Raw genomic sequence first — 16,432 nt, 5'->3', positions numbered from 1 at the left:
ATCTGCTCACTTTTTCTCCCTTCTCCACTAGTAATCTACCATTTTTATCTTTCACTCCCCTGCTAACTTCACTTCCACCCTGTCTTACTCTTTTCACCTCTTTCCAGAACATTTTCTTACAGTCCCTCCACTTTACACTCAAATTCCTTCCAAATTCCTCATCCACTCTCTTCTTACTCTCTCTTACTAATCTTTTCACCTCTCTCTTTCTTTCTACATATAACTCTCTCTTCCGCCTCTCAACTTCTTCCACGCCCCTATTTCTCATCCATTCATTGTATGCTTTCTTCTTTTGTGCCACAGCCCGTTTCACCTCTTCAGTCCACCACGCTGTTCCTTGCACCCCCCTCCGTCTTCTCTTCCTTCCACACACCACATCACATGCTGCACATATTTCTTCTGTAAATATTCTACACACACCTTCCACGTCCCCCATCTGCTCCAACTCATATTTGCCCAATCGTTCCTCCACTTCTCTCTTATACTCTGCCTTTTTCTCATCCTCTTGTAACCTCTCCACTCTCCTTGCAACTACTCCTTCTTCTCGTCTTTCCCTTCTTCTATTCCTCCATCTTACTTGAACTTTAACTCTGGCCACCACGAAGTAGTGGTCAGAAAGTCCACTCCCCCAACCTCTATAAACTCTTGCATCCAATATACATCTTCACATCCTTTCATCCACACACACATAATCAATCATTGCCATCCTTTCACTCAATTCACCACCCACCCTTCTCATCACTCGCCATGTATACTTGTGGATCATTTTATGTCTCAAGAGGGTATTGGCTATCATCAACCCCCTCCCAGCACAAATGTCCACTAACGCACTCCCATTCTCATCTATCTCAGCAGGCACACCCCACTCAGCAACTATTCCATCCACCTTCACATTCCCAACTTTATCATTCATATCACCAATCAAAAACACTCTGTCATGTATGTATATGTATGTATATATATATATATATATATATAGTTTTATGCCATGTCCCCTTTTTTCAGTGATGGCTAAGGTTTTGCCCCTGGGTAGGAAGTATACAGTATATATATACAGTATATATATATATATATATATATATATATATTAGATACATATATATACACACACTCAATCCTCGTAAATCGCGGCAATTTGGGTCTGGACCACTGCCGTGATTTACAGATTCCGTGGTTTATAAATAATAACTCTTATGTGAAAAGTGAATTTGGGTCTGGACTTTGGCCAACCACCCCCCACAGCACCCTACCTACACCTATCAAGGCACCATCAAACACAAACATACAAATTTAGGAATATTCAGTGCATGTATTTAATAGAAATACGCAGTGTTAAGGGATCTCACCTTAATCCTATGACGATATTGCTTAAGTGAATGGAGTGGGGTGGTGTTGGGAAGAACTTAGAACCTCTCAGGATGAGGTGGGGGTGCTTCCTCATGCTGTTCTCCCTTCTCCAGCTCCTCTGCCTCCCTCAGCAAGCCCTCAAAGTCTGCCTCGGAGATGACAGATGCTACATCATCCATGTCCTAAGTGTGTGAAGGGCCAGGCTGTGGTTCAGGCTCAGCTTCTGCCCTTACCCGGGCAAAATAGTGGGTGATGAGTTCCTGATGTTTCTCATTAACTCTGCAATTATGCAATTCCTTGTAAAAACACACAGCTTTTTCTAGGTAACCAATACTCTCACTACACCTTTCCTCATCACGTTCAGTGGATTTCACAAACTCCTTAGCCAAGTCTTTGTAAACAAGCAAATCACTGAGCTCCTTCTTCCCAAGGAGCTCTTTCGCCAGCCTTGAAAACTTCTCTCCCTTCTCAACACGACAAATGAGCTCCAAACGTTGACTGTACGACAATGGCGGCTGCTTCTTCTTCTTCTTTTTTTTTTTTTTATGTGTCCGACTCCGGGCATAGGCTTCACAGCCTGCTATCAAGGCCCAGCAGTCCTCCTACATACCATACACCTCTACATGTCACCACTTCGGCGCTAACACCCACCATCCATATTGAATACATGCTAGGGCTGTCTCATACAGGACTGGTGTATTGGTGTTAGCGGGGGTATTTTGATGCCATACTGCTTAGAGCGCTTCATCGGGCATTCGGGAGGGGCCATGGAAGGTAGGAGGTGGGGGGGGAAGGTGCACAAAAAAAGGCAGGTAGCTCTCGTACTCCATGGCGATGGTCTGTAGTGTGCAGACTGGCTGGAAGAACAACAACAACGTGGCGGCATTAGTATGCACACTTGCCACCAGGGACAGTTGGAGATTAGTTGTTGAGTCGTGATTTTCAAATTGAATGCCGCGGTTTAAGATTCTCCACGGAAAAGGCCCACTTCGGTGCCTAGGTTCGCAATTTTCATGACTTAACAGCGATTTAAGGGTGCCGGGAGTCAGACAGCCACTTAGCCGTGATTTACAAATCCGTGATTTATAAACACACAGTTTACGAGGATTGAGTGTATACATATATATATATATATACTGTATATATATATATATATATATATATTTTTTTTTTTATGCGAGGAAGAAGGAACCAAAGGCCATGAGCCCGCAGTAACAGTTCCCTCCAAGAGAAAAACAAAATACAATAGAGAGCCAAATTCAAGATCCAATCATTTTGAGATGTCTGGACACACTGCGTTTGAAAGACTGGAGATCATAGGCAGCAGGAAATACAGATAGAGGGAGACAGTTCCAGAGCTGACCTGTTGCATAAATGAAAGACTGGGAGTAACGGTTAACTCTTGCATTAGAGAGTTGGACAGAAAAGGGATGAGAGTTTGCTGCCAGACGGGTGCTACGCGCCCGTCATAGAGGTGGAGGAATGCAAGCAGACAGTTCAGAGGAGCAGTGACCATTAAAGTAGCGATAGAAAAGAGATAAAGATGCAACAGTGCGGTGAAGAGACAGAGGTTGAAGGGAGTCAGTAAGAGGAGGAGAGTTAATGAGACGAAAAGCCTTTGACTCCACCCTATTGAGAAGAGCTGTATGTGGGGAGCCTCCCCACACATGAGAGTTGTACTCCACACAGGGGCGGATAAAACCCCTGTATAGAGTCAACAATTGTGCAGGGGTAAAGAAAGAGCGGAGTCGGCTGAGCACACCCAATCTCTTGGAAGCAGATTTTACAAGAGATGTAATATGATCTTTCCAAGATAAGTCCCGAGTAAATGAAACCCCAAGCATGTTCAAGGATGATGCAGGATTAAGCTGAATATTATTAAACATTAATGGGTATACCTGTGGAAGATTTTGTCGGGTTGATAGGTGTAAGAACTGAGTCTTAGATGCATTAAAGACAACCATATTATTTTTACCCCAGTCAGAGACACGAGCCAAGTCAGACATTAGGTGTGCCATAGCCTCATCCCTTGTTTCTTGAAGTAACTGTTGAGATGGGCGTTGCGGGAACCGAATGGAAAGGTGAAGGGTGGAGTCATCAGCGTATGAGTGGATAGGGTTAGATGTACAGCTTAGAAGATCATTGATGAATAAAAGGAAGAGAGTTGGTGATAGGACAGAGCCCTGAGGAACACCACTGTTGATAGATCTAGGAGAAGAACGATGGCCGTCTACAACAGCGGCTATAGAACGACCAGAAAGGAAGCTAGCGATGAAGGCACAGATAGAAGGATAGAAACCGTAGGAGAGCAGTTTGGAAATTAAAGATTTATGCCAGACTCGATCGAAAGCCTTTGAGATGTCAAGTGCAATGGCAAAGTTTTTGCCAAAGTCCCGAAAGGAGGATGACCAGGAATCTGAAAGGTAGGTGAGAAGATCGCCAGTGGAGCGTCCCTGATGGAACCCATACTGACGATCGGAAAGAAGGTTGTGATAGGAAAGATGCCTTAAAATTTTTCTATTAAGAATTGACTCGAAAACTTTTGAAATACAGGACGTTAAAGCAATTGGACGATAGTTGGAGGGTTGGGAGTGGTCACCCTTCTTTGGGACTGGCTGAATGAGAGCAAACTTCCAGCAAGAGGGAAAGGTACAAGTTGACAGACAAAGGCGAAAGAGTTTGCCTAGGCAGGGTGTAAGCACAGAAGCACAGTTCTTGATAACAACAGGAGGGACCCCATCAGGCCCATATGCCTTGTTAGTACTGAGGCCAGTGATGGCAAAAAATACATCAACTGAAGAAATTTTAATGTCAGCCATGAGGAAGTCAGAGGGGAGAAGTGATGGAGGAACAGCACCGGAATCGTCTAAGGTGGAATTGGAGGAGAGTCTGTGCGAAGAGATCTGCTTTATCAGTAGAAGAAATAGCTACAGAACCATCAGAGTAGAAAAGAGGAGGGAAGGATGATGAGGTAAAGTTGTTAGAAAGATTTTTGGCAAGGTGCCAGAAGGAGCGGGAAGAATTCGAGTTGGAGAGTTGAGAGCATTTAGTATGGATGAAATTATTTTTAGTAGAGCGAAGAACAGACTTAGCACGATTCCGGGTAGAAACATAAAGATGATGTGATTCAGGGGTGGGATGGCTCCGGTACCTTTTGTAGGCCTTCTCCTTGTTGCGGACAGCATTAGAACAAGCGTGATTAAACCAAGGCTTTCTCGCGTTAGTCAAAGGATATGAGAAAGGAATGTATGCTTCCATGCCCGAGAGAATAACCTCCGTAATGCGCAAGGCACACTCAGATGGCTCACTGCCATGGAAGCAATAATCATTCCAGGGAAAATCAAAGAAGTACTGCCTGAGGGCCTCCCAGTCCGCGGCTCCAAAATGCCACAGATGACGTTTCCCTGGAGGGTCCACAGGCCGTATCGGAGTGATAGGACAGGTTAAGGTAATAAGGTTGTGATCGGAGGAGCCCAACGGAGAGAAAAGATTAACAGAGTAAGCAGAAGGATTAGTTGTGAGGAAGAGGTCAAGTATGTTGGAGCTCTCTCCAAGGCGGTCAGGGATACGGGTAGGGTGCTGTACAAGCTGCTCTAGGTCATTAAGGATAGAAAAGATGTAGGCTTGTTCACCAGGTGGATCCGTGAAAGGAGAGGAGAGCCAAAGGTGGTGGTGAACATTGAAATCTCCAAGAATGGAGATTTCAGAGAAAGGAGAAATGGACAGAATGTGTTCCATCGTAGAAGTAAGATAGTCGAAGAATTTTTGATATTCAGTAGAATTAAGGGATAAGTAAACAGCACAGATATATTTAGTCAGAGAATGACAGGAAAGCCGAAGCCAGAGTGTGGAGAATTCAGAAGAATCAAGTTCAGGAACACGAGAGCAAGATAAGTCGTTGCGTATGTATACACAACAGCCACCTTTGGCTTTGAAATGAGTATAGAGAAAGTAGGAGGATACAGAAAAGGGTTTGCTGTCAGTTGCATCAGACAGCTGAGTCTCCGTTAGAAAAAGAAGGTGAGGTTTAGAGGAGGAGAGGTGGTGCTGAACAGAGCGAAAGTTAGATGAAAGGCCGCGAATGTTGCAGAAATGAAGAAGAAGAGAGTCAGACAGTGGTTCCAGGGACCTCGAGTCGTCACCGGGAGAGGGGCAGATGGCGGGGGCATTTATGGTCCCCCCCTCTGGGGACTCCGAGGCTTGATTAATCGACGCCATTTTTGGTGAATTTTGAATAGGAAGTGTAGTGTGTACTGTGCATGTAGTTTGGTGAAGACAGTTAGAGAAATTTGTACTGGAGAGCATGCTGGCCTACTCTCTGTGTAACTGAGACACTGAAAAAGTTCAGCAAAGGGGGATGGTCAGGAACTAGTCCTGAGGGCTGATGAAACGGGAGCTCCAGCACTCCCTGTCATCAGCTTTCCATCCACCTCGGGAGTACTGCCCTGCTCGACTGGTGCTACAGTCTACTCATATATGGTATATATATATATATATATATATATATATATATATGGGAGAGTTGTCTGTCTTTGCTTTGTGTTTCCACCTCTACCAAGTGAATTTTGGGGGCAAAAAGTAACTGGCAAATCCTCTGGTGTTGGCGGGAGGTGGTGAAACACTCAGCACATCAGTGCTTGTCCAGAAGCGAGAGTGGGAGTATATGTTCCCATTGCTCCGAGCTGGCACCCCCCCTCATTTTTCGTATGCATTACTGTTTGCCCTGTTATTTTCCTAGAGTCGAGTTGTCATGCCTGGAAAGTACTGCTCAAGGGATAAGACAGTCTGTATCATTGCATGGAGGCAGGATAGTGTCCCTGACAACACGATTTGTAAACGTACTGGATGTACAAAGTCTACCATCATGAAGATTCTTGCTGCAGCACTTGGCCTGCCACCTGATGTCATACCAGAGCACAAGCATGGTGGTGGAAAAAAGACGATGACTTCCAGAGGTACAGATACGCTTCTGAAGAGGGAAGTAATCAAGAATCCTTGACTGACAGCAGCAGAATTGAAGAGAATACATCGCCAGCTGTTACAAGACATTTCAATTCGAACTATCCAACACCGCTTGCAGAAGGGGCTGGGTTTGCCAAGCCAAACCGCAACCAAGAAACCGCTTCTCACTGACTGCATCATGAAGCAGCCCATTCAGTTTGCCAAGAAGTATGTACACTGGCCATCGGATGAGTGGAGGAAAGTTACGTTTTCCGATGAAAGCACATTTCAAATGTTCCAGGTGTGTTCTGCCAAGGTTCGTCACCGTGCCTCACGTAGTTGATATGACCCTGCTAACACGGTGCCGACTGTTAAGCACCCATAATCAGTAATGGTATGGGGGTGTTTCTCAGGTGAAATGGGCATGGGAGGCCTCTACTTTCATCCTAAGAACTTGATGATGAATGGTGGCCAGTATATTCAGGTTCTGAAAGATGGGTGTGACTTTTTCATGGATGATTCAGCTCCATGTCACAAGTCAAGAAAAGTGACACAACGGCTTCAGGATAATCGGATTGAGGTCCTCGACTGGACTGGCAACAGTCCGGATCTAAATTCTATAGAATACTGCTGGGCAAAGATGAAGAAAATCATTGTAGAGAAGAAGACACCCAATCTGAACAACCTCAAGACTGAACTGACAAATGTTTGGTGCAAAGAAATGTCCTTAGATTACTTTAGAAATCTAAGTGATTCCATGCCATAATGCATCCAGCTGGTCCTGAAAAACAAGAGAAACATGATTTCATATTAATGAATGGCATTTCATGAACAAACATTGTGATACACTATGATATCTGTGTTTTTTAATACCTTGTGGGAGGAGGTCCTAAGTTAATTTGCAGTAGCTGTATATATATATAGATAGATAGATAGGTAGATAGATAGATAGATATAGATAGATAGATAATTTTTTTTTTTGAGTGAGGACTAAGGCATTGCCCCTGGGTAGGAATTATACAGTATATATTTACAGTAAATATATATATATATATATATATATATATATATATATATATATATATAAAATATATATATATATATATATATATATATTATATATATATATATATATATATATATATATATATATCTATATATATATATAAAATATATTTATAATGTTTTAAGTTTTATGCAGTGTCCTCTTTTCTCAGTGAGGGCTAAGGTGTTGTCCCTGTGTAAGGGATTTTGGTAATGGAGGATGTAGCTTTATGACCGGATGCCCTTCCTGATTTCTACCAGTGACCCTTGGATTGACTCGAACTTCAGACCCTTTGATCAGAGCGCTCCAGCCCACTGAGCCACAGCTTCTGCAACCAAGTAGATGATAGGAGAGCGCTAACTCTCCTGGCAGGGCAACTTACCCGGGCACTGGGCGAGCTCATGACTCTTCGGTCTCGAGTCAGGCGCTCTACCACTGAGCCACCATGCTTCCCAGATAATAAGAATAATAATACAGTAATCCCTTGATTATCCGGATGGTCTGTTTCCGGTCATGCTCTGTATCCGTTCATTAGGCCTTGGCATTATTATAACCATAACCAGACATAAAAGTTCCGGCTTCTCTGTCCATTCGTGGGTAATAGACCATAACCCACAAGCTGAGAGAGAATGGCTCGAAGGATCCCTACCGAATGGTCAAAATCTCCTGGCCATCCTGATCACCGGTAACATTCTGGCAGTGTGCAAGGAAAATACAGCGTAACCCATAACTTGAGCTAAAATGGCTGTACGGGTCCTTATCGAATGGTGAAAGTTCCCTGGCAAGTCAGATCAATGGGAACATACCGCCCTCGATGGAGTAACACAGAGCATAGCCCACCAGCAGAGCAAAAGTGCACATCCACCTCCTCACTGATTGGTAAAAGTCCCGTGGCATCACTTGCTTCTCCCCTGCCCCATCCCTCCTCCATCCCTCCCCATGCTTACCACTGCCTGCTTGATCTTCCTCCTCTGTCCCTCAGGCCTCCCCCACCCTTGCATTGCCCACTGTCCCTGCATGAGTTTTTCTTTATTTTTTTGCCAGTTACATTATTCAAATACTATTGGTTGTATTGAAATTCCGAAAACAGCACGAGAAAGCTCATGAACTTCTGCATCTAGATATATGCTTAGCTCTTGCATGATGAAAGCAGAATTTTGTGCTAGGATGTTGGGAAGTTATTTGAAGATATTTTTTATTCTCCAACAAGCTCTTTCTCACTGCTGTTTTGTACTTTTACTCATGTGTTTGTTTAGCTTATCATATAGTATAAACACCAGCGAAGCTGATAGTATGCAATTTATACCAATATATCCATCCATCCATCCATCATCCAATCCTACATTGCCCCATGAGGAGCGTAGGAGCCCGGGGCTAGGCAGTTGGTCCTGACATTTAAGATGAGAGTGACCAGCCTCACTCATCCCTGAGTGGCATTACATGAGCAATCAACCCCAACCACCCCCTGGATATAAACCTTCACTGGCTCAATCTGACTGGAGCGCAATAATTACCCACTAAACCACCAGGCACCAAAATTAGGTTATATGGTTACCACCCAGCATAGTAAATGGTTTCCTGGTGTACAGGAAACCATTTGGCTTGTCACTCAATGTAGAGTCAGCCACAGGCTGAAGGAAGTGGAAAGAATGAAGGAAAGAAAAACAGAAGGGAGAGTGTAAAGTCACCCGTAGGCAGAAGGACAAGGAAAGAAAGAAGGAAAGACAGAAGAGAATGGAAGGAAAAAAGGATGGAGAGGAAATGGCAGACACCCAACAGCAGCACTACATTGAGTGAGTGGATAGTGAGAAATATACAGTAACCAATTTCCGAAGGCAATTTGGCAATGGAAATTTTTTTCTTTGTGCCATGGAGTCAGCCTTTACCCTTGCTGTCTCAGAAACTTTTTGAATTCCAGAGAGGGTTAAAAATACTGCAATTGTCATCTTCATTGATTTTGTCTGTGGACTTTTGTTGTCTGTGCATTGCTTTCTCAGTGTTTAGCATTACACTGATATTCCCATGTGTGTTCCAATGTCTAAATATAGCTGAAAGACAGGAGAACATTGCCAAAATTAGGAGGGGTATTCTGCATTATAGGTAGGATGTTTGTGGATTTTTGTTGTTTATGCATTGTTTTTTTAGTGTCTGGCATTACACTGGATATTTCCATGTGTGGTTTGATGTCTAAATACTGCTGAAAGACTGCAGAACACTGCCAAAATTAGGAGGGGCACTGTGCATATTGGTAGTTTTTTTCTTTTTTATGCTTGTTTTCTTAGCATTTAGGATTATATTCAACATTGCAATGTGTGCATTGATATCTAAAACATCCAGAAGACCTCAGAACACTACCAAAATTAGGAGGGGTACTGTACACACTGGTAGGGTTTTGCATTTTTTTTTAAATGCATTGTTTTCTTAGTGTTTAGGATTATATTGCATATTCCAATGTGTGTTTTGATGTCTAAGAAAAGCCAAAAGACTGCAGAACACTGCCAAAATTAGGAGGGGTACTGTCCATGTTGGTATTTTTTTTTTAATGCATTGTTTTCTTAGTGTTTAGGATTATATTGCATATTGCAGTGTGTGTTTTGATGTCTAAAAACAGCTGAAAGACTGCAGAACACTGCCAAAACTAGGAGGGGTACTGTACATACAGCTTTATTATGGGTACAGTATAGGTATGATATGGGTACAGTAGAGGATATTGCGCCGTATCCAGACATTGCCCGTATCCGGTCATGTCTTTGGCTGTATTATGATGGATAATCGAGGGGTTACTGTAATAGTAACAACAATAATAATAATAATAATAATGATAATAATAATAATAATCTATCTGTCTATCTATTGCCAGACGCCTCAATCCCGTTTGGGGTGGCCACAAACAAATCGCCTCCACGTCGTCCTGTCCCCCGCCATTTCACTGCCCTGCTCCCAACTCACACCCCCCTTTCTCATATACCTCTCCATCCCATCCCTCCATCTCATCCTCGGCCTCCACCTCACTCACATACACTCTCTTCGTCAGTCTTTCACCCTCCATCCTCTCCACATGGCCAAACCACCTCAGTGTGTTCCTCATAGCGCTTCCTATCACATCCACATCCACACCACAACGCTTCTTTATATCCTCATTCATCAGCCTGTCTCTCCATGTGACTCCACAGGCTTCTCTTAAATAACTCATTTCCACTGCTCTCACTCTTGACTTGTGTCCTTCCAACAACGTCCAAGCTTCACTTCCATACGTTAGAATTGGTATCACAATACTGTCATGTAGTAACTTTTTCACTTCCACGCTCACTTCCCTGTTTCTTATCACTGCTTTCAAAGAACCAGCAACCTTTCTTCCCTGCGGTACCCTTTCAAGCACTTGACCCTCCAAACCTCCATCCTTACTCATCACACTACCCAAGTACTTAAACGTACTCACATTTTCCAATTCCTCACCATCCAACCTTGCTGTACATTCACTAACTTCACCTCTCTCAAAGACCATCACTTTACTCTTCCCTACATTCACCTTTAGGTTCCGTTTCTTACACACTCTCCCAAACTCATCCACCAAGCCTTGCAGCTCCCCTTCGTCTTCACTCAACAACACAGTATCATCTGCAAACAACAGTTCAGGGTGTTTCCAAACACTATCCTCTCTCGCCAGGGCCACTCCAACATCCACTACCCTACCTTGTACCTCTTTTATTACCCCATCCATGTACAGATTGAACAACCTTGGAGACATGACACATCCCTGTTTCAACCCAACCTTCAAAGAGAAAAATTCACTTAGTTCACCATCCACACGCACTGCAGCCTTAGCACCATCATACATACTCTTCACAGCATTCAACTACTTCCCATCTACTCCATATGTTCTTAATACTTTCCACAATCCTTGTCTATCCACCCTGTCATATGCTTTCTCCAAATCCATGAAAGCCGCATACAACTTCTTTCCCTTCTCTAGAAACTTTTCCACTAAAGATCTAAGAATGAATATCTGATCTACACAACCTCTTCCCTTCCTAAAGCCTCCCTGTTCTTCTCCAACTAATTCCTCTGTTCTTTCTCTAACTCTGTCAATAAGTATCCTGCCATACACTTTTCCTATTATACTAAGAAGACAAATGCCCCTATGATTACCACACACTTCTTTTTCCCCTTTTCCTTTGTACAGGGGAATAATTATACCTGACTTCCAATCCTCCGGGACTCTACCTTCCTCCCAGGCCATTCTGCACATCTTCCACATCCGTTCTGCTACTATCTCACCCCCATGTTTCAGCATTTCACCACACACTCCATCAATTCCTGGGGCTTTCCCCAATGTAACTTTCTTCATTGCTTCCACAACTTCTGTCCTACTGATTTCTTCCTGTCTACTCACCTCCCTCCTTCGCCCAGCCATTCCCCATCCACTTATACTCGCATTACTTCCATCCTGTATGTTCAGCAATTCCTTAAAGTGTTCTCTCCATCTGCTCACTTTTTCTCCCTTCTCCACTAGTAATCTACCATTTTTATCTTTCACTCCCCTACTAACCTCACTTCCACCCTGTCTTACTCTCTTCACCTCTTTCCAGAACATTTTCTTACAGTCCCTCCACTTTACACTCAAATTCCTTCCAAATTCCTCATCCACTCTCTTCTTACTATCTTTTACTAATCTTTTCACCTCTCTCTTTCTTTCTACATATAACTCTCTCTTCCGCCTCTCAACTTCTTCCATGCCCCTGTTTCTCATCCATTCATTGTATGCTTTCTTCTTTTGTGCCACAGCCTGTCTCACCTCTTCAGTCCACCATAATAATAATATTAATAATAATAATGACAAGAACAATATAGTGGTGAGTTATAATGAACACTGTCTCTTACCATCACTAAAGGACTGTGCGTTGATGAATTTGATGCAAATCAAGTTTTTCATCATCCTGACCCTTTTCTCATTTAAAAATGGTGTGAAACACTAATTATATTCTGGGTTAATATGTCATTAATGTTAATTGGGTGTTTTCTTGGTGCAGATGACGTATGCCAGTGTAACAACACAGCTGACCCAAATGCTGATAAAATACCGGGATGTGTTATGGACTGTGCCCCAGCGACTTGTGACACAGATACGCCGCCAGTATCAGGCAGAGGCACTTAAACACCACAACTCCACCCCAGTAAGTCATGGTGCTGCTTGCGTTGATTTGCAGTACACATTTTAGCTCTACCACTCTGCTTCATCATCATTATTGTCATCATCATCATCATCATCATCATCATCATCATCATCATCACCACCACACTCAACATCAGCCTTTACTTTTATCATTATTATTATTGTTAAGAAGTCCCTAGTTTGTGGAGTTCTTATTGATACTGTAGATATTATTTCTTTTGGGGGGAAGATATGGAAGGCTGGCATTCCAAGACCATTCAAGATAGAGACTTGAAATTTTCAGGAGCAATGTATCTTGGTTGCAGGATTCTTTTGGCACAATTTTTTTTTTTTCCTAGCACTAGTGCGCTCTATGGTATTTTTTCAGTTTTTGCCCTCCTGGACAGCAGACACTACTGAATCGGTTGCTTTGCAAATGTTCCAGTAAGTAGTCATCTACATGCTAGTGCCCCAGGGTATTGATATTGAGATCCAACAAATACATTCTGAGATACTGAAGAAAATCAAAATGGCCCCTCCATGCCTGAAAGTGCTATATCAGAAAGTTTTTTTTTTTTTTTTTTATAACAGAACAGAGGAAGGAAAAAACAAATTAATTAAAAAAAAATCCATACACCAGATTACTGGTGTCCTCCATTCATAACATATCTGTAACAGTTAGACTTGAACAGCTGTAGGTTGAAGTTTGGAGGGAAACAGCTGTGGGGAAGTGAGTTCCAGAGAGATGCAGTACGGGGAATGAAAGAATTCTGATAGGCAGAAGTTCTGCAATATGGCTGAGTGTCATTCCAGTCATGAGCGCTACCAGATGCCCTTGTAGCATGAGGGAAGGCATGGAGAGGTGGCACAATGGACACAACTTCGTCTGAGCATTTTCCTTAAAAATATCTGTAAAATAATGCAAGAGGGGCATCATTCCTTCTTACTTGTAAAGGAGGTAGTTTATTTGTAATGGCAGGTTTGTTAATAATTCTAACAGAGCTGTTCTGGATTTTGTCTAGTTGTTTTAATGCAACCTCTCCACATCCATTCCACAAGGGTGAGCAATATTCAAGCTGAGAGCGCACATGACTCTTATAAATCACAGCTAACTGCTCGTCAGTGAAGAAGTTACGGACTCAATACATTAGACCAAGTTTCTTTAAGGTGGTTTTAGCATGTGATCTAACATGAAAGGTCCAGCTGAGGGCACTGTTAAGTGAGATGCCGAGAATTTCATTACTTTTGGAGATGGGAATATTAGTAGTACTGAAGGTAATATATGAATCTGGCAATATCTGTCTGTTAGTAAATTGTATATATTAGTTTTACTAGCATTAAATGAGACAAGGTTGTTTTATCCCCACTCACTGATCATAGATAGGTCTTGATTTATGGAGATGGCTGTACTGAGTTAAGAGGTAGAAATATTAGACTTTGTAAATGGGTGTCTGAGTGTGAATGAACTAGGTAGTGTTGAATCATCTGCATATGAGTGGATGGGATTGTGGGTGACAGATAAGAGATCATTAATATGAACCAGGAACAGGGTTGGCACCAGAACTGATCCTTGTGGCACGCTGGCTTTAATTGAGTGGAAATTGGTATATACATCATCTACTTTTACTCTTATTATCCTGTCACTAAGATATGAGGAAATCAAAGGAACAAAAGATGTCACTCCATAGCAAGGGAGTTTGGACAGCGGGGAACGGTGCCATACTTTATCGAATGCTTTAGAAATATCAAGGACTACTGCATGAGTTTCGCCATGTAGGTCAATTGATTGATGGATGGTATGAGTTAGGAGTTTGAGTATATCATTGGTGGATCTTTTGTGGCGGAAACCATATTGTCTGTCACTAAGTTGTTGGATTCAAGATGTTTAACAGTGTGCTTATTAATTAAAGTTTCAAATACCTTACCAAGAGAAGATGTGACTGCTATTGGTCTGTAATCAGAGGGGTCAGAGGAACTTCCTTTCTTCGGAGTTGAGTGGATATTGGCATATTTCCATGAATTTGGGAATGAAGAAGTACGTATGCATAGTCTGAATAATTTAGCTAGAACAGAGGCAAGTTCAGGGGAACACTTTTTCAAAACAATTGGTGGAATTCCATCTGGGCCCAGAGCTTTGTTAGTGGGTAAATTGTCTAGGATGGATTTTATGTATCTTGTCTGTATTTTAAGTGGAACAGTTTTGGGAGAGTCAAGTTCTAGTACTGGGATGTTCTGGCTGGCATCATCTATGGTCGATTTGTCCAAACTCTGTGGAAATTTCGTGGGTCATGAGTGAACATGATTTGCATCTTATGAATGACCTTGACCTTGATCACAAGGTCTAGCCATCTATTGACAGATGTCTTAATCCTATTAGGGGTGGCCACAAACAAATCACCTCCATGTCACGCGGTCTCCTGCCATTCCACTGCCCTGCTCCCAGCTCATACCCCCTTCTTTCATATACCTCTCCACTCCATCCCTCTATCTCATCCTTGGTCCCCCCCCCTCCCTCTCTTCCCTTTCACCCCACTCACATATACTATCCTCGTTAATCTTTCGTTCCCCATCCTTTCCACATGGACAAATTACCTCAGTGTATTTCCACTTTCTGTCACATTCACTTCCACACCACAGTGCTCCTTTACATCCTCATTTTTCAGTCTGTCTCTTCACGCAAGTCCATGTGCTCCTCTCAGATAATCCATTTCTGCTGTTCTTACTCTTGACTTGCGACCAACAAGGTCCATGCTTCACATCCATACGTTATAGTTGGTATCTCAATGTTGTCATGCAGTGACTTTTTTACTTCCATGCTCACTTCCCTGTTTTTTACCACTACTTTCAAAGAACCAGCAACCATTCTTCTATATTGTACCCTTTCAAACACTTCACCCTCCAACATCCATCCTTGCTCACCACACTATCCAAGTACTTAAATGCACCACATTTTCCATTTCCTCATCATCCAGTCTCGCTGTACATCCAGTGACTTCATTTCACTTGAAGACCATTACTTTACTCTTCCCTACATCCATCGTTAGATTCTGTTTCTTACATATTCTACCAGACTCATTCACCAAGCCTTGCAGTTCCCCTTCATCTTCGCTTAACAATACAGTATCATCTGCAGACAAGAGTACAAGGGGTTTCCAAACGTTACCCTCTCATGAAAGCCGCCCCAACATCCACTGCCCTACCTTGTGCTGTACTTCTTTTATAGCCCCATCCATATTCAGATTAACCCTTTAAACGCGGATCGTCGCGTTTGCGACGCTTGGCGAAAAGGACATAACGGCGGATCGTCGCATTTGCGATTCTAGTTAAATTTGAATAACTGTGGGCAAGCAGGCTCAAGCTGGTATTGTCTATCAGTACCGCCACCCTACAGCTACTATTAGCACACTTGACCTTTGTACCACTGACCTCCATTGTTGCCATGTATCTTTTTTTTTTTACCCACCCACGCACCGCGGCCCGGCCACCCTCGCCGTGATATATGGCAGCACACAGACTGCTCAGACATGTCAATCTGTGCCTTCCTCTCGCAAGCACTTTATGCTAATTGGAAACTCTTGTTTCCCCAGTTGTCACACTAGCTTTTTTTCGTGCGGTTTGCCCCTGTTTAGCGTCAGTTTACCGCAGTCTTTGAAGGTGACACCATGTCAAATTCTAGCTCTTCCGAGTCAGTGCCTTCCAGGCCTAAAAGGGTTTGGTGACATCTACCCCGTCCAAACCCTTGCTAGGGAGTGCAAAGGGCCTGAGTGAGTCTGCTATAGGCCTAGAGTTACTGAAAGCTTCTATGGACTACGGTAGTGACGTTGCGGTGTTATCGAGCCTTGCTGAATCAGACACTTTATCGAGTGCTGAGTCTGAGGTGCAGGAAGAGACAATTCCTGTGCCTAGCACCTCATCAGGCAAGGCTCCAGCGCAGAAGGGAGTGGTGT

The 16,432-nt window shown here is 43.0% G+C and overlaps 1 protein-coding gene across 1 annotated transcript in view; it reads left to right on the top strand.

Moving 5' to 3' along the window:
* Positions 1-16,432, top strand: part of LOC145399811 (rho GTPase-activating protein conundrum-like) — a 234,665-nt gene that overhangs the window by 152,156 nt on the left and 66,077 nt on the right. Inside the window, exon 14 of the mRNA XM_080272372.1 lies at positions 12,364-12,507. Within this exon, the coding sequence (XP_080128498.1) occupies positions 12,364-12,507 (144 nt within the window). The remainder of the gene's footprint in view (positions 1-12,363; positions 12,508-16,432) is intronic.

This window comes from Coenobita brevimanus, chromosome 50 (assembly GCF_032717465.1).
Source record: "Coenobita brevimanus isolate Jiangsu-jjx chromosome 50, ASM3271746v2, whole genome shotgun sequence".
Classification (NCBI taxonomy): Eukaryota; Metazoa; Arthropoda; class Malacostraca; order Decapoda; family Coenobitidae; genus Coenobita; species Coenobita brevimanus.
This window is presented reverse-complemented; position numbering and strand designations above follow the sequence as displayed.